We start from the raw sequence: 19,843 nt of genomic DNA on the forward strand, positions 1-19,843 counted from the left end.
TGTTTCCACTGTGTTTGCTGTGTTCATCCAAACCAGACATTATATCTGGTTGTGTATGTTTGATTACTGCCCCAACAGGTAAACACTTCAGTGACAGAGAAAATAACCAGCTCCAATCCAAAACCCAAGGGAACAGCTCTGAAAATACTGTGAAATGAAAGCCCAAGTCACACAGTTCTGTCTGCAACTCTAATATCACTGCAACATCAAGACTTCACACATGACTTAGAAGGAAGAAGCTAACTCATTTCTGTTTTGAATCTCTCTTTAAAATTAGGTGATGAAATTTGGTGCTTTGTTCCTGGTTATCATGTCACTCGTGTAGGAAAAATCATGCTTAAAATCAAACCTGTTTCACACTGCATTTCTAGCAGACACTAACCCATTCTTACCCTTCATGATAAGGGGGCTTTTGGTGGAGAATTGTTTTACTACAGTTGCTGAAATTTTCTGTGCTGTCAGTCACAGCAGTCCTGTCTGTCATAGCTGCCAAGGTAGCACAGAAGTTCTCCAAAAGAGCTTGCCTCTTGCTCTCTGAGGTCTTTATATTACCAAGGCATAAAGTAAAATCAACATTTCTGTCCCATCTCAGCAGTGCTGTTTGCTGACTGTCTGCAAACTGATGTGGGAGATTCAGTATACATTATGGGAGAACAAAATGAGGGCACCAGGGAGTCTTTTCCTGCAACTGTACAGAGACCAGTGCTAAATATCTATGTCTGATCCATTTCTGTTCTCTGACCCTGTTCTGTTTCTGTCCATGGAGAACATGTTAACAACTGGTTGGATGATCATTGAGAGTCAAAGTCCTGGCTTCAGCTCAGGGCCACGCTGGCTCACACTGCTCTGAAATATGTCCAATACTGTAGCTGCTGGAACGAGATAAGCCTCCCAAGATCTCCATGAGTGATTGCAAAATGAGGATAAAATGAGGAAATATATTACAAAGATGATAGCTGATCGGTATAATAATGATCTGTCTCCAAGAAAGTGCAAAAAGCACTAATTATGTTGAAATAAAATGGATTTTTACAGCTATATTTCACAGCAGTGTTAGAGGGCTGGATAACACATCAAAGGGCAATTAAATCCACCTTCCTCTCTAGCTCCAAGGCACGTTCAAGCATACCTATCTTCTTTGTGGTAGATATTTCCCTGTCCAAAAGAGCTTTTTCAAATGATGGAGGACTGTAGAGTTTCCTTAGGACAGGCGTGAAATTGTTCCCTAAAGAATGGAGCTTGAAGCAATCACCAATTACCATGACAGAAGGTGGTCTTGAATATTCTCTTGGGACAGAACTGACTTTTCCAAAAACCTTTCCAAGATGCAGAGCCTCATTTATTTATGATGAGCTAGTGAGCTGCTCCACTAGCAAACACAGAAGCAAGAAAAACCCTCTCACTGTTCCAGTGCTTCTTATTATATCAAGACATATTCATCTGACCTATATGTTTATTGCAAAGCTGAGGACTGTGGAGATATCTGAGGAATATAGAAAATAATATTATTTTTATTTATATTAATGTTATTTTTAAATAATCATAATCATAATCAACAACCCATGTCTTTTGGATTCTCTATTTTTTTATTTTCACTTATTGTTTTCATAAATATAAAGTCTTCATACAGAATCTCATGGTTAGTAAGAAGCAAAAGAGGAAAGAGACTCTGGACTCCAGAACATATGTACTGGAACTAAAAGTCAGCTTGACTATATAGGAAAGTCTCAAAATCCACTTCCATTGATTATATTTTAATGTGTTTATGAATCATGACAACTCTTCAACATGCAAATAAAATTAGATATTTCTAAGGAGTTTTACCAAAATAAATGGGTTTGTGGGCCTTTCAAAGGCTACCTGGGCACCACAAAATGTTCTCTCACAGAAGAATTAGCTTTACTGCAAAGTCCTGAGCAGCAGTTTGAGAATGGCTCTGTAACACAGATTCATGCAGTTTTACCAGAATTTATTGTAAGACTCGCATCAATGTTACTGATTGTACTAGCATTCATGAGTGAATGCATTAAATACTGAAGAGACACAACAATATCATAACACAGGCTGGATAAAATTAAACTAGAAAATGCTAAAGGATGTGGAAAACAGGAGCTCTGATGCACTGGCAGATGTCCAGATCAAGAATGAAAAATGTTTGCTGCCAGGTTTGTCTAAGAACAAGTCAATCTGAAAAAATACGATGCTGAAAATGTGAGATTTAACCTCTTACGAGTCTAAAGCAAATACTCAGATAATCTGTACCACCACCTTTATGAGCTCTAGCTGTTAGCAATAAAATAAATCCTTATTTACCATTCTGTTAATCACATCTGACATGTCTTACTTGAATCATATTTAATTTAATCAACTGTTCCAATTCTGAGCACTGATGCTAACAAGCATGCAAGAGGGACATAGGCACCCACTGAGAAGGCTTTAACTCCTCTGTGTTGAAGTTAGGCTCTCAATGTTAGAGAACGTAATCCTATTCCTAAGCATAGCAGTTCATCTTCAAAAAATGTAGCAGCTAAGGAAAAAGAATGCTGCTCCACTTACATTCCAGTCTATAGTAACAAAGAAAGGGTGACGTTTAATTTCTTCCACTCCATCAAATCCAGCACCTGAGAAGAGAAGGAAAGAATCAAAATGAAGTCATGCTTATAAGAGAGCAGCAGCATAACCTTTCTTCTCCAGTCTCCCTCCCCATCCCCGCTTTTCTTCTGACAGAGTGAGAGCCCCCATCTAAATGTTTCTTCTAGTCAAGAAATACTGCATGGTGCAACTGCCACTGCAGTATAAACTCCCATAAACAGACAAAGGCACTTCATTAATGACAGTTTGATCCCAAGGGTCTTTTACTTTTTTCTAATTGAGGCTGCTGCCAAGGTTTTGCATGAGACAGGGGATTTTAGCCACAGCAGAGTGCATGCCCCAGCAAGGTCAGGAAAGGCCCCAGGATATGCCGATACTCTGGCAAGGCTCCACCAGTGGCAGCTCTTCTATCCACACTGGCTTTCAAACCTTGATTAGCTACTGTTCTCCACAGGCACAGAAAGCTGCACTACAGGCAAGTATAGACTCAAAATACCAAAAGCCTCCAAATGATTTGAGGGAAGCCAGGGTTTTAGGTTCCCCGTCTTCAAATACTGTCTTCAAATTCCTGTGAGTACCAAAATCATCACTCTCAGTGTTATGTTATGTTCCCTTCACTATTAAATTTCTGTTACATTACTGTAGGAAATTTAGGGAAAGTCTTCTGAGATCTGGTAATGAATCTAATTCCTTCATTACTTTTGCCTTATGTTTTCACTGAAGATTGACATTTTTATTCCTTTAGCTCAATTTATTTGCTTCACTGCTATCAGAGAACCAAACAGGTACTCAGAAATAATTAAAGAACTGTCAGAGAGGATCTAGAATGCCATTTTTGGGGTTGATTTGACCTTATTAATAGCACTTCTCATTTTCATTTCAAGGAAAATTAAAATCTGGAAGCAAAGGCTTTGCACTGCAATTCTGGAATCAGTTCCTGAAGGGTACCCATCCTACTTCTTTACAAGCATGCTGAGCATCCTTAATTCCCAAAAGGATTTGGGATTCCTGCACACCTTGCAAGGGGCACTCAGCACCTCAGAGCTTTTTATGTATGCAGTATTTGTACTTCAGGAGGATAACATTACAAGCAGCTTTACAAAGGCCTTGCCAACGGAAGCTTTTGGAAAATGTGATGTCTGCTCTCCTTGTGTACAAAACCATTATTGATGTTTGTCAAAATGCAATGATCAGGAACTGCTTCCTACAGCCTGCTTAACATTCACTGATGAAAGGATACAGAAAGCAAACACTTTGTAAACATAACATGCAGGATTGTCTGTGAGGCCTGCTGGAAAACAGCAAAGAGGGATGATCTGATTAATTCCCCATCCCATTAATCTTTCACTATGGGCAAACACAAGCAATGCACATGAGGGTAAAGAATCCTAGCCTGCCATACAAAATTATGTGCTCAGAGGTGATCAGCCCCACTGAGGAGCCTGTGGGTTATGACAGACAGACATTTCTAGGCAAACACAACATGAAATCAAACCTTGGAAAAAGAAAGAGGACAAAAGGGACAATATCATTGCACTGTCACCGTGTAAGTCTGTTGCATTCCTGCAACTGGAATATGGATTGTAGCTGACACTCCCCCTGTAAAAGGGTATACTTATTAAAGTTAGGAAAAATCAAAGATGGTCAACACGGAAGCTTATGGAATGAATGAGGAATGTTATGGAATAACTGAGTAGGTCCGGACTTTTCATCCTGGAAACAGATGACCAAAGATGTATACAATAGATCACTAAACGATGCTAGCAGGAATCAGGTTCAGAAGAACCTGGAGATGTTTCCTCAGGAAACAGACAGTTGTGTGATGTGGAATTACTTGGAAAAGATGACGTGGTGTAAAATACTTATATGGGTCCATGGGGAGGCCAGGAAAATCTGTTGAAAAGAAATCTGTTGAAGATTACTTCATTGACAAACCACAAGAGTTTCAAAAAATCCCTTGCTTGACCTTAAAGAAGGAATAGGAGAAAATTTGGGTGAAGCAACACATATGTTTATCCTGTTCTTACATGCCCCTAGGCAGTTGTTTATGGCCCATGGGTACAGAACAAGAAAATAGTAAGTCTTAGAAAAAGACTTGTTCTATGACTTCCCTAGCATATTTTTGTTCAGTGCATAGTCTGAAGTCTGCAAGATTCCCTTGGCAGATTCATTCTGATTTTAGCAATGCCAACAGAAACACAAAACCAACAGAGTTACTCTGAAGAGAATTACATTAAGCAAATCTTCAGAAAAGAAATACCTCTGAAAAATGCTTTGAGTCAGTGGTGGTGATTGGAAACTGCAATGTGCAGTAAATGTTCTTTACCACATCAGGATGAAACCCAAGTGCCAGATTGATTTTTGCAGGACTGGGATAAGTGCTCAGACACTGTAAGACACTAGTAGCATATCCTAGACTGAGGAAAATTGCTAATGCATTCAGTTTTCTCCACTCCATCCCTTCCGCACTACTTCTCTTTCCCTCCTGCTTAGGCTAATGGATACATCACTTTGTGTCAGGAATGGCACGCTTTTTTTCAGACCGTCTATTTGAAAGCCACACTTTTTGCTACTGTTGTTGTTCCTTTTTCCAGAAACCCACAGAAATAAGAACCAAGAAAAAAGTCCACCCACAGCTACTTCTTTTAGTGGAGGGCTTCAGTGTTCAGTAAGAAATGCAAGCATGTAGTTAAGGCAGGCATTTGTTTGAAAAATTTTCATTTCCCAGTTGGGGCCACCTCAGCTCCAGCACAGAAGGAATATATTGTTAAGTGCAAGGGCTTAATATATTAAAGAAATTTAGGATGGTAATAGCCTAATTTTGCAAAGAGTGGATGACTTCCAATTCTTAGCAACTGATTTTATGCTATGGAGAAGGTTTAGCACTTCCTGCAGTTTTTATTCCCTGACCTTCTGTGCCATGAGACCTGCTGGTGTAGCCCACAACTCCTTCTTGGATTGTGTGCTGTGGCTGCAGGCAGCAGCGTGTGGCCTGGTGCTCTCCTCAGCTGGAGGAGGGAAGTGGCCCTCCTCCAGGGTGCATTCAGGAGCAGCTCCGGGAGCCAGAAGGACAGCCCTGATCCCGCTGTAAAAGTCCACGGGAGACATTAGCATCCGTGCTTATGCTGGAGTCTCCCTGGATTTGCTCAGCATGTTTCAGTCATTCATCTACCATCTGCAAATCTACAGGGGAACTGAAAAGAGATGTGCTTTCATGGAGAAAAGAAAAGCACTACAGAGGTCATGACTGGAAAGGCCTGCTTCATGGAGATGGACATTTCTTGGCATAGAGATGGGTATTCAGCAAACAGCACACTGCATGACCACAAAATTTTCACCTTCCCCAAGGTTTCTGGTGAGTTTGGGTTTTTAACTTCATTTCAACATCAATTTAGCAATAAGACCTATCAGTCAAGAATAATCAGCACTACCAAACCTATTGCCTGCAAATATTCTTATGTGCCATCTAGTTCCATGAGGGTCTGAAAAGATAAATAATTCTTTCAGATCAAACTGCCAGTTTAAACACATTATAGAGTGCAAGCATTTATATAAAAGCAGCCTCATATTAGTAAGTGAGAACTTAATTATCTAAGTTTTATGCCTGTAATAAAAGTGCCTGCAAAGAGTAAGAGTAGAATGTTTTATTTTTAATTGGTTTTGATTATTGAATCATTATGGACAACACGAGCCTTGAAATATTAAGGGCAAGAAAGGAGATCTATGAAATTTGAAAGTTGATTACTTGGATATTCAAATTCATCAGGAAGAGTTTCCAGAATTTTAGTTTCAGATAATTAAATTTCAGTGTCTCCACAGCTTCAGAATCTTTTTAGTGGGCTAGACTTTTTGAAGTACTTTTCTAAGGTTTACAAGAAATCTTTACAGTTGCTCTAACAAAGGGGAAAGTTGTTTTTTGTTTAAATTCATCATTTTATAAAGCAAAACCCCAAAGTTTTCTATGTGAAAAAGCAGAATGTATCTTCCCTGAGAACATGGGATTAAGAAAATAGTAATGATTTCCTTGGCTTTTACTCTGACCCTACTGGCATATACTTTTATTTTAAACTTTCTTGGCCAAGCTTCTCAATTATAAGGACTCTGGAAACTTTATACTGCTCAGCAGTGCAGGGAGTTTGTTAAATAATATGTTCTTAATATAAAATACATTTTAATATGTATTTTTTAAATAATCATTTTAAATAATAAATATTTTATTTACCTGAGCAGATCCAGGCCTTAGGGCATGTCCCTTGCCTAAGTTCCAGGCAATGTAATGAACTAACACCTTCATCATAAAGCTTTACTTCTGAGTGCTTACTCCTTATTTGTCAGGGTATTCAGTTAGTTTAAGAATTTAAAATTATGCTTATCCATAATCTGAAATTTGTTGTACTTAGAGCAATACTACCAAAGCAGTGCTATGCAGCTTATTTGTACAGCAAATAGGCTCAGAAAAGAACAGACAGTGCCCAAAACTAGGGATAGCAAAGGAAGACTTTCCATTCCTTAAAGATTTGTCACAAATATTAATACGGGCATCAGACTTAAAAATAGAAGCAAGTAAACCAGATCACTAAATTTCTTCTCAGTCTTGTCAAACTTGCTTCAACCCTAATATTTCTTCCATTGATAATCCAAATCTTCAAAACAAAATTTCAGAATACATCATCAATCTTTACTTCTGTTTGTTAAGATACCAAAATCAAATGGCAAAAAGTGCCTTTTATCTTGTCAATGTTTAAAATTGGATTTTGGAACTAAATGAACTTTCCAGATTTGCAAATTTATGAAACAATGGCTGAAAACAAGTGTTTGATCCATAATATAGTTCATTTGTTTTAGCATGCTTCATTAATTTTCCAAAGATTTTTCAAAACTGGATGTCTAAGCCTACTTTTTTTTTAAATATTATTATTCCTTTCCCAGAAAAAGCTAAAATTCACAAGGCTGAAGCAGTCCTTTTATCTACTGACTTCTGTTCAGTATTTAGGCCAACTATTCAAGCTTTTCTTCTTCTGTTATCAACAGGTCCCTTTCCATCTTCCTTTGTGCTGATCTCAATCAGTTAAAACAGAGTGCCTTCAGGAGCTTTCCACCATTATCCCTGAAATGTTAAGATCTCTTTCTCTGTTACACTTTTATATTTTATTTCCTTGGATGTTTGTGTTAAAAATAATTTCATTCTTTCTTTTTTTATTTTCCCCCAAGCCTTCCCAGTATTTCAATAAACCTCAGGTTTTAAAACCTTGACCCCTAGCAATTCCTCATTATTAACATATGAGGGCTAGAATTGTTATGGCTCAAACTAAGTTTTAGTGAGTAGCTTTTTATTTAAGGACTGGTATCCAGAAACTCCCACTGTCTTGACTGGAGCTCCATTTTGGATGGATAGTAACTTGTGAGAAGGCACAAAATGAGCACAGCAGAATAAAACCAAGAGATGGAGGAAGGGGGGGAAACAGCAGAAAGAAACAGAGGTAGGGAGTGGGAAAAAGTTCGTATTTGGTGCAGCACCCAATTTTTCTGAACAGAGATTAAACCTAGAAATCCCAATACTCTATTTTTTTCTAGTGTCAAACAAATTGCTTGAGAGCAATTGAAACCTGGTAAGAAAATGTGTTTTTCTACTCTCATGTCTACAGCATATCAGACTACAAGAGTGACCATTTGGATCGAAAGGTAAAACCAATGGAAGGGCATTTCCTCTGGGGGCCATGTGGGATTCCCCTGGTAGGAGAGGGGCCAGAGCAGCATGCTGCAGGACTGGCTCCCCACTGCCACCCAGCACTGTGCTTGATTGGGTTGTCCCCTCATCCCTGTGGAGAACAACAACAAAATTTGCAGTGGAAATCATGCCATAGGCATTGTCCATGACCTCATCAAATGCAATTAATTTGTTAATAAAACCCATAAACAAAGGTCAGATGACATAAGATACATTATTCAATATATACTTTATCACAATCTAAACAGGATTATTAACAAAGGGTGAAGACACATCAGTAAAAAGGAGATGCTATATTTGGGTAATAAAGAATAAAGTCTACTGTAAGACTGCACCGAGCTACTGAGACAGGACTGAAATGCATTTGAGAATGGGAGAGATGAAACCTCAGATTTGCAGCTAAATTACACAGATTCACTTGTTTCTCAGTCCCCTATATTATCATACACAGCAGTTATCTTAAATCATTCATAAAAGCTGGCAGTTTACACACCCTCATTACGAAAAAAATGAAATACAAATTAATAACGTGTTTTAGATTTCAGTGCTTTGCCTGTACTCCTTACAAATTTCTCTAGTGATGCTGAAGGTTCACTGTGCCCTGGGAAGAAATGCCAAATGCCACCTAATGAAGAGGATAACCATCAGAAAAGATGGGCTGAGAGCAACGACCACCACCAGACAAGGCAGGGAGCACACACCAAATGCCCTGATCAAATGCACACGTACCCAATCTGTTGGAGGGGTTCCTTTTGAAGAGGGCTCGCAGCAGGCTCTGGGCTTCTATGCTCAAGAACTGTGGCATTCCCAGCTTGGCTCTGAAAGAACACAACACTTGAAAAGAAAATAGATTTTTCAAACTTTTTTTCCATCCCACTGTGGCTGAAACAGTGGAATTGTAGTAGTCAGGATGGGCAGACACATGAAATCAGTGACCAAAGGCTGCCTAAGCATAGTGCAATACAGAGAAGCTGATCTTATTCTACGGAATTTAAGGAAGGTTTTACCACTGACTTAGAGGCACAGCAGATCTAATGAATCTCATAAAAATTTTGCAACCTAAATAGGTATTTTCCTACAGAATTTTTTCACTTTTTTAGTTTGCTGGAATAAATTTGGGAATCAAGAGGAATTTAAACAATGAAACAATGGAAAAACATATACTAAATTGCATACTATTTAAAGAGAATAAAACTTTTCTCTTGGCCATTCACCGCTACAAAAAAACCCATAATACTGAGCAAAGCTAAGCTTCAAGTACTTTTGTCTGCATTTAACATCAAATGAATGGGACATTGCAAAGGAAAATATTTGAAACTTGGCAACAAAATATAAGATGTCCTGCAGAAATCTGACTTTCCTGCATTTTGCAGATACTGACATTATCACAAGTAAGATAAATTTCTTTTGTAAGGCCCTCTCAGTAATTCACTTACTAGTATTTATTCTGAAGGCAATTTTAGAGTTAAACACAGGCATCAGCTATGTGTGCCTTACTAAATTCATGCCTTGCATAGCTTTGGAAAGTTCATTATGCACTTTATTACTGTCTACCCTTCCCATACTTGGGCCCTATGGAGTCTCCAGAGGGTAGAGTTAACTCACAATTAGAAGAATGAAAGCAGTTTTGATACTCACTTGAGAATGAGTGCCATTGTCTCCTTTCTGTCTTTTCCCTGGAAGGGTAATGATCCCGTCAGCATCTCAAACTGTGGAGTAGCAACAAAATGGTAAATCAAATGTGCACTGGGATGGTCTGCGTGGCTGAAAGACACCACATCCATCTTCTATTTCCAGCATGACTGAAAACGTGAGGAAAAGAAATGATCCAACAAGCTGTGCTTCAGAAAAGAAATGGCACAGCAAGTCTGGATGATTGTTCCATTCCAGAGATATGTTACAGACTGTTTACACTGATACTTGTTGTCAAGTTTTGGTATGTGTGGGAAGAAGTGTCACATATGCTGTTTCCTCCAGCACCTGTTTTATGACCAATGCTGGAAATGAGTTATTTGGATGGAGGGACCCTTAGCCTGCATGGGTATAGCTGTTCTTAGGTGTTTGGCATGGACTACCATGCAAGGAAAATGGATTCAACAATGCCACTCCCCATCTTTTTAGGTTGAGTCCTAAACCACCTTTTTGATTGTATATTTGCACCGCTTAGAGATGCCTCTACTGTATGTTGCAGGAGAAACAAGCCTAAACCACACATTCTCAAGGCTTTTGAGTGTGCCTTTTCTCCCTTGCTTTGGTTCCTCTGGCTGTACTCAGTGATGAATCTCACAAGTGTCACATTTAACTGAACCCAAATCTCAAAGCAAATTCAACAATCATCATCAATTATTTACCTAACTCATGTGTTGAAATATCAATCAGATATGGTTCCTTTGAGACAGATTAGTGCTATCAGTAAATTTGACAGGAATTTCACATCTGTAAGAAGGAAAAAAACCCAACAAAACCCCAACCAAAGAAGCTTGCCTAGCTTGGATTCAATACCAGGTCTTTCACATAGCTCTTGCCCATGGTGTTTTATGGAGTGGCAGCTGCATTTTCTGACTAAGGGAGGTTGAAGGCTGTGCATCACCAAATATAAAGACACCAAGAACATAAATCAGCTTGGACACAGAGGAGAACAGTATCCATTGAGGGTAAGGTGAACTGCTACTTGTTTATGTCTGTCACTCAGGCTTTGGATCTCTTCTACTATAATAATCTAATTAATTAGATTAATGAATCAATTTAATAATTAATACTCATTTCTATAATTAAATACCTGTTAAGGCAGGGAAGACTCTTCAAGCTTTATGTAGTTTTTGTACCTTATCCTACAAGAAACCACAGTGCTCCCAGAAAGCTCTTTGTGCTAAGAGGAATCTTTTCATTACCAAAACTTGTGTCAGATTGCCCCACAGCCTGACTCCTCCTTTTGCCCCGATTAAATACAGATATACCATAAGAAAAATACAGAAGACAGAAGAAAACTAATGGTGAAACTGCTATGCTAATTTTGGGAGAAGGGCAGAGAAAGCGTTTAGAAGCCAGATAACTAATTGAATATAGCTAATTGAAGGATTAATCTTCATTAGTAACAAATTACCTCAAGGCACTAAAATCCATAATAGAAAGAAAAAAAACCCCCACTTTAAAAAAATGTATATGGCTGACAAATATAAACAAGATTTGGAAAAAACAAATGTATTAACTTCTGCTTGGGTTAGGAGAGGCAAGAAAAGAGCTGCCTGGTAGAGCTGGAGAAAAGCAGCTTGTCCTCTACAAAGAAACATAATGGAGGAGAATTTTTAAACCTGCATAGATGACACTGGAGCTTAAATACCATTTTCAAAGTAATTCTGACCTATTAGAGCTTTAGTCCTGATTAAAGTGTTGAGATATACTGGGAATGAGGGGCAGAGAACACTGCTTCCCAGGGCAGCAGCAGCAATGGTACAGATTGTACCAAACCCTCCTCATGATTTCTAGAGCATTTATGCTCACGGTAAGTACCTAATGTTCACTTACACTTGCTCACGTTACTTTGTTGTTACAATAAATCTAATTTAGTTGCTATGTCTCATTTATACTGGCATAAATGGGCTTGACACTGCTGATGCAGATGATACAGATATGGAAGATACCAAGCAACTGCTTGGTCAGTGACTATGTGGGAAGGGACTGTAGCTCCCACCCACCCCAATATCCCAGGAATACCTGCAAATGCACTTTGGCTGCAAAGGACGGAAACCAGAAGGAAGGAACTTGGAAGAAATTTAAGTTGCAGGAGGGAGCAGGGAGAATGACTGTCCCAGAGGCTGTAGGGAATATTTACTGTGCTGCTGTAATGGCCAGCACTTTGTTACCCCATGTTCTCCAATTGCACAGGCCTAATGTTGAGATTAATTCAGGTCCAGAAGAAATGCCCTTAATATCAGTATTTAAAGTGAAAGGCAGCTACGTAAGTTAAGTATACCAGAGCTTTTTACTTCAATGAACTCAGCTAAGCAGCATCTATAAGAAAGCATTAGTTTCTCAATTACAGTCCTGACTAAATGTGTTGAAGGTTAAAAATGAAAGAACAGGAATGAAAACAAAAATTGAAATAGTTCATCTCATTAGTTAAAGCTATCACCTCACTGCGCAATGACCTGTCCTCCTGCTTACTTTTTCAAAAAATCAAAACTCTTGCTAAATCTGAATATGAAAACAGATGTGAGAACATGCTGCTTACACTCTTGCACATAAACAGAGAGCTGTATGGGTCACAGCAGTTTGACAAGAAGCTGAGCCTAGGGGTGAATGAACTCTGCAGTATTTTTGTCTATTAAAGCACTCCCTATAGTTTTGCTGGGAGACTCAATTTTCATTCTCTCCACTTCCCCATCTGTATAAACCATCTGTTTGCACCTTCCTTCCCACTGATTCACTTCCTGGGTGTTTTGGAGGGCAATCTTCTACTCACAGTACTTCAAAAGTCTGTACCTCCCTCCAACCTTGACTTCCTTTCTGTACCAAAGAAAGTGCAAGAAAGTCAAATACTCTTTGTTCCAGTTCAGCTGCCTATTTAGAAAACCACAGAATTAAGCTTAATGGAGTCACACAGTCCAACCCCTGTTGAGGTCTCAACACACTATGCAGTGCTTCCTTTCTCCAGTTTTCAGGGCAGTCTCCCATTTCAGTAGGCAAAACGAGCACTTCCCAGAAGATACACATCGGGGAAGACCTTGGAAAAGAGTGCCACATTTCCTGAGGAAATGGATTCAAGAAGTGACCTTGGAGGGTCATTGGGGAAGATAAGGAATGAGAAAAAATCCTCAGCCTAGGTAACTACCATATGAATCTTCCTAATTGATGGAAGAAGAGCAGGCTGTGCAAACGACTTCAGCCCAATAAATAGGATAAAACTCAGAGTGACAAAGAGACTTGATACCACTCAGTTTTCGAAGAGAGAGACACTCTCATCAGAATGGCCAGGTTCTCCTCTCCACTTCCAGTCATTTTTCAGGTATCTGAGAACTGTCAGTTTAATAATTTGCAAAATGCATTGAATACTTTTCATTATTATCTGAATGTGAAACATAATGAATTAGTGCTTGCAAAGGGTTGAATCCCTTAACACAGTGCAAGCACAAACATTCAAAATGATGTTCATGAACACCGTCTCTTGCACCAGGAATAGAACAAGTGTTATGATGGGATTTTATAAAAGAACAGTCTAATGCTTTGATGTCTTGTATTGATTTTTCCAATGCCACTGTGTAGTTAATACAAAATTAGTACAGAGCTGAATACGTTGCATACCAAAGGGACATCTTCTTTTCTTCTGAAACTTCACTACTTGCTGACACATATGAATACGTTTCTTCCTGTTTGGGACTGCCTACCAAGTCATCAAAGCCATTTCTCTAATTATATTCCCCTCTCTGCTCACATGATTCTCAAAGGTATACAGTGGTTTTTTTCCTGAACTGAAAGAGATAAAAACTTCCATAAGGTCTGTGACCTTGTAAATCAGCTGGCAGGATGAACTACAAAAGCACTGCTTTGTGAGACCTTCCAAGAGATTTGTACATGTTAGATCATGCAGACCAGTTTAGCTGGGCTTCAGAGATGGTAGTGTAGGCATCAAGACTCTTGCAGTGCAGCTGAAAAGGTATTATTTACATATCCAACTGTTTAACAATTTAGGCCAAACACTTGTTCATGAAGATCTTTTGATGCAAAGCTTTTACAGAATATATCCTATCCAAAATCTCCAAAGCAGTAAGATACAGAAAGGCAAAAAACAAAAACTGCCTGGTCATGATAAACCGCATAAATTCACCAGCACAAATCATAGTTGGGTTTCAGCAGTCATCACCACGTATTTCATGAGAAGCAGGGGCTGTCTTCTGCAATGCTGGAAAGGGCGAATTTCAAGATGTGTATAAGTACACTGATGCCTTAGGACTTAGCTTTTATATTTTTCAGGTCCTGTACTGCTTTAGTCTGCAACTCTAAAACTCCCTAGCCTGCTAGCTAGTGTTCTCCCATTCTGGTTAGACATAACAAACCCTCTCTGGGCCTGGACTCAAGGACACCTTGCTGTCCCAGGCCCTGAAATATGTAAACTGAGCCTCTGGGGAGGGGAAACAAACTTGGGGTAATGACTTCATTACCTGAAATTGTAATTGGAGAATTAACCCTGATGTTCAACTGGACCAAACTTATAAAAGTGTGAAAAACCCGTGACCCAGTGTCCATCTTGGGTGGAGCCCCTCGGAGGCTTTTTGACTGCCCAAGGTGTACCTACTGAAGGCCCTCAATAAATACCCGCTTTTATTCTCTTAATCTTGTCTAGACTCTGTTTCCAGGTAGCCACTCCAAGGCATTAATACCTGTTGACACACAGTAAGATACCATAAAACAGTTCAAATAAACGGAGCAGCAAACAAACAGAGCAGGTAACAGTTTCAGTTGTGTGGCCTGTGTCAAAGACCTAGGTGGCAGTAAATGACATTTTTCTGTTGTTGACAGTGAAACTCCTGGTGAATAATAATAATGAAATAATTAATAACATAATTAATAAATAAGACCAGAATAAGACCTCATTTTCAGGCAAGTTTGCTTCACTATTAATAATCGCAACATGCCACATTTAAGGAGTCTGCAAGGATCACTCAGTTTGATTCTAGCCTGTGCTACGGTCGATGCAGGTTGGCAAGAAGCTGCCAGCACAACCCAACCCTTCATACAGAAGTATTAATCCCCCTTCACAGAACAGAGCAGAACAGACAAGTGAGTGTATGGTTGCTCTGATGATGAGGAGGATACAGGCCATATTACAACTATCTGCCTAATATGTTCCCTTTTTTGATTAGAATTTTAGATGTGAAAATTACACTATCACATACAGTTTCTTTCAATCTATGCATATTTCATCAACTGGTACACTTTCTTTGTGTATTTTACATCATACTGCAAAATGCTTAGGAAGAAATGCTAATAAATCATTTGAATACCATTTAATTATTTTCAGATTGACAGAAAAACAGCTTTCCTAATAGAACATACAAGTGACAGAACAAGGAAAACAAGGAGAAAAGAGCAGAGTGAAAGACAACACTAGAAAATACTCCCACATGTTTGATGTCTGGAAATACACATTTTTCTGTCCCAACCAGTTAAATGTTGAAAATGGAAAAAGGTTGAACTGATTGACGTATTTTTCTCTAAGATGTTTGGTAACCCTTAAAGGCTAAAAGCGTTAGCTTGGAGTTTAAAGGGTTTTACTTTCTTTAATTCATCTCCTTTTATAAGGATTCTTATCTTTTCTAATTCTAATATGCTGAATTCTTAGGGGAGGGTTGAAAAGAGCAATGGAAAGAAAGAAAGAAATGCTAGCATAACCCAGGAAGGAAGCAGTCTGGTTTATTAAGAGTTTATTAGCTGGTGAAAGAAAAACAATCTATACACCAAATGCACCATCATTTAATGGGAGACAGAGTGAGCAGACACAGCTATCCTCCAAAACTAAATATGTAATAAAAAACTTAAAGATAGATTTATTCTTTGAGACATAACCTATTGATTTTCATGAATAAATGTATATAGTTCAGAAGTGCTGATCATCCATAAATGGATTTGTGGCCACAGGAGATAAGGATGTTCCACTCCTTTTATAATTCAGGCAATCAATTACAATATTTATGTAGATTAACTGCTGCCAACCTGCTAGATCAAGGATATAGGCCCTCCCCCACCCAAATTTTCACATTGTTTCCTATACTTCCTCTCGTGGCACCAGTTGTCCGCTTTGAGTAAACAAAATTTAAACATATTCTATGGATTTTGGTACGTAGTATAATATATAGCTACCAAACATAGCCTCCATACCACAGGAAAGAGTACCATATTAGAAGAGCACATTGCCAATTTCTGCTTCTGCAGGGAAGCTGTGACAATCACAGTGAGGTGCCCTGTGAGCCACAGCTGCCTGGTGGTGGCCATGCCCCAAGCACTTGGGTAGAAGCCTGCACACTTCGGGAGAGAGCAGCACCACCTCTGCTACCCAAACAAATCCCCGTGAGAGTAACAAATGCCTGGTGTCTGGGCTCAAGGGACAGCACGATCCTTGATAAAACAATGCTGCAAATATCTGCTTCCAAAAACCTACAGTGTTCATACAGCTTTTAAAAGAATCAGTGTCACAAATCAACTTCCTCATCTTCATCAGCAACAACAGAACACAGACTGAAGAGGCTGGAGGGGTGCACGTTAGCATCTAAAGATGTAATTTTAGAAGGCTGGCTTGAGGAAAAAACTTCCCTGATAGTGCAATTTTTATCTGAGGGATAAAATCCCTCCTACAGCCACCCCTCCAACAAAGCAGCACAATTTTTGCATTACCATGAGCACGCCAAAGGACCACCAGTCGGCACTCTGCGTGTGTCCTCGCCGGTTGACCACCTCTGGGGCCATGTACTCTATTGTCCCGCAGAATGAGTACGCTCTCTTGTCATGGTCAATGGCTTCTTTACTCAGACCAAAATCTACATAAATTGAAGAAAAAAAGACTTGTCAGGTCTCTAAAAATTATTACAAATGCTTTTGCTCACTTAAACTGTTTGAACAAAACACACCAACCAGCTGGAGAAGTGCCCTTCTGTCGGTGTGCAGAAAGAGGCCGCAGGCACGTATGTGCTGGAGCCCTGCCTATGTGGAGTGCCTGGCTGGCACCTGTAATACACTCTGAAAGCAGGCATATCATTTACTCTGTTCAGAATGAGGTTCGGGCCCAAGGCAGAAAGGAGTTTAAATAAGCAGAAATATACAGTTCAGGTTTGGTGAAAGCAATGCTAGTGAGGATTCTTGTGCAGATAACCAAAGTACTAGGAATAATAAACCCAGATTACACCAGTGAAAAGGCTGGGTACACAGCACCTTCAGAGTGGCAAAGGGATGTCTTTCCAGCCATCTTCTGCCTGGATTAAATACTCATATTGGAAGCATCCTTCCATACACAGTTGTAGGCAGCCAAACCTGCCTGCTTCACATCAGTCAAGAACACAATTTTACCAAGAAAATGCTATGTTCTCCATATGCTGTGCAGCACGGGGGTTTGACAAATTGACAGAGAAGCTCAACACTCAAACTCTTCTGGCTTCTAGTTTTTGTAAGCAAACTCCTTCCAACAAAAGACCAGGATGCATGGAATATACTCCAGAAAAAAAAAAAATCAGCTTATAGGCACGAAGTTTTCTGTTCCTCACATACCTGTTATCTTAATGTGACCCTCTTCATCAAGAAGAATGCTATAAAGCAAAAAAGAAACATTGATTCATTAACCAGGCACAGAGTGCAGTTAAAAACCACAAATATAAAATATTTAAGTCAGGTACGGAGATATGCAAGTGTCCTGGGGTGACGTTATGAAGCCGCTCTATTCCTTACCCATCCGCTCAATGCCCAAGGACGCTGGGCCTTTAGGATGGACCCGGGGCTGGGGCCGGAGCCACGGACCCGAGGGGGCGTTGAACGGTTCAGCCCAAGGGCTTCAGGGGCTCGGGAGGGAGTGCGCCAGGAATGCCGTGCTGCTTTTTGGTTTCCTTTGTGTTCCAGCTAGCTGGGAAAAGGTTCTGTTGGTTTTTTCCTTGGTCTTTTTTCTCTTTCCTTTCCCTTGACTCACTGCTTCCCTTCCCTCCTCGCTGGTCTGGGGAGCCTGCGGGGGTGGCCCCAGCTGGTCGAGCCCGGGTGTCTGTTCCCTCTCTGGGAATTTGTTGTATTTTGAGGGTTTTTAAAATCCTGTTCTACCCTGTTTTGTTTGTGTGTTAACAGTTTGGTTTCTTTTTCCCACTTTCACTTCTTGTGACCCATTTGTCTCACTGACGGAGGAAAAGGGGAGGCCCTTTTCCCTTCGGAGGAGACACTCACTCTGGAGTGTTTCCTCCTGAAGTTTTGTCTCAAAAACCGAGACAGCAAGATTCAAAAACTTGTGTAAACAAAACCTTAGTGGATTCTGTGGCTCCAGAAAGAAAAATGAATATCAGAGGTTTGTTTAATCTCATGTCTGAGGCATGCACAGCCTGAGGCAGTTCCATGAAGAGCCTCCTCCTTGCTCCATAGGATGGTCAAGGTGGGCATGCAAGCAGAGCTCAGAAAGAACAGAGTGCTTAAAGCCAAAAACTGCCGAGTATATGCTTCCAGCAGGAGAAGGAGCTAGAGCTTTCCTGTTCTTGTCATAATAAAGGGCAATCACACAAATAATCAGGGCTTGGACTCACTGGACCTAAAATTAAGTCCAAAGGTTCATGCTGAAGTAATAAAAGTCATCACAGAGTGCAGTGACTAGTCATAGCCTAACTGCATGGATGTCAGCCTCTGCTTATTTTTTCTGTCCAGAGCACAGATGAAAATTCAGCCTGGAAGCCAAATTCAAGTATTCCCACATTTGCCACCTGCCAACATATTTTCTCCTCACAAAGGCACTCCAACATTTCTGTAGCTCACAAAAAGCAGTGCTAGTTTTTGTGGAAAGGAGGGGACACTGAATTTGAAAAATAATGATTTTGGTAAATAAAAACTGGCATAGTAATGAAGGAAGTCTTCAGTACTAGTTAGACTTAATACATTTCTCTTTTCCAAATGATCTGTCATGGTGCCAGCTATGTCTATATTCCCCTTCTCTTAGAGAATCACTTTAATTATTCAGGAAGAAAATAGGACAGAAGTGAACCAAATGTAATAGGCTATACTTTTGTGAAAAGTTGTGAAAAGAAACATAATTGAAAAAAGATGCTCTTCTGTCATTCATTTATGTGTTTAGAAAAAGATGTTGTGCAATTCCTCAAAGGGCAGCAACTAAGTCAGTACTATGCATCCAGTAATTAAAGCCTTTTCTTCTCGATAAAAGCATCTTACCTTTATTCTTTCTCCACAGCTTTCTTGAACACATAATTTTCAAGTACTAGTCTATAACAGGCATATTTAAATGTATTTTTGTGACTGCAACCCCTAAACCTGTGCTTCAGAAGAGAACAGAATGAAACACCTGCCAGTGTGGAAGTGAGCATGAATGTATGAACTCCACAGACCTGGATCTGGAAAAACAGCAGGAGGACTAGAGCTCATAGAAATCACCCAAAAATTTGCCCCACACCCAGGAAGCCCCTGTGAATTACAATGCAATTCAAAGGTTGTGGAAATTTCCCCAGAAACACTGATTTTATATTTAATGGATTTTAAATTTCATAATTTCGTATTAAAAATCCATGCTGCTTCTGTACGTATACGATGTACGTTTCCCATACCTTTGCCCTGGTTAGAGGGTCCACACCTTACCCTCATTAAAGGGATGGAGGCAACACCAACACAGCTATCAGACTGATAATACTGATGGAGGTTGAGTCAGAAACATACAGCAACTCTTTCTCACACTGAATGTTTGAATAAGCAGCAAAATTAATAGATCCTGGCTTCCAATGGATGCGTAACCTATATCCCCCAAAACGTGATCTACAGTTCCCTCTGCCATCTCATGTTCCC

At 39.7% G+C, this 19,843-nt stretch overlaps 1 protein-coding gene across 4 annotated transcripts in view; it reads right to left on the reverse strand.

Annotated features, from left to right (window-relative positions):
• RPS6KA2 (ribosomal protein S6 kinase A2) overlaps positions 1–19,843 on the reverse strand; it is a 285,949-nt gene that overhangs the window by 44,731 nt on the left and 221,375 nt on the right. For all 4 annotated transcript variants that reach the window (XM_042025102.1, XM_042025106.1, XM_042025105.1 and 1 more), the window contains 5 exons: positions 17,576–17,613; positions 16,709–16,851; positions 9,959–10,029; positions 9,050–9,138; positions 2,557–2,621 (listed from right to left, as the gene is read on the reverse strand). In XM_042025102.1, the coding sequence (XP_041881036.1) occupies positions 2,557–2,621; positions 9,050–9,138; positions 9,959–10,029; positions 16,709–16,851; positions 17,576–17,613 (406 nt within the window). The remainder of the gene's footprint in view (positions 1–2,556; positions 2,622–9,049; positions 9,139–9,958; positions 10,030–16,708; positions 16,852–17,575; positions 17,614–19,843) is intronic.

The sequence above is a fragment of the Corvus kubaryi genome, unplaced genomic scaffold (assembly GCF_017639235.1).
Source record: "Corvus kubaryi isolate FWS band 111438036 unplaced genomic scaffold, C.kubaryi_AGA036_p1.0 37266, whole genome shotgun sequence".
NCBI lineage: Eukaryota > Metazoa > Chordata > Aves > Passeriformes > Corvidae > Corvus > Corvus kubaryi.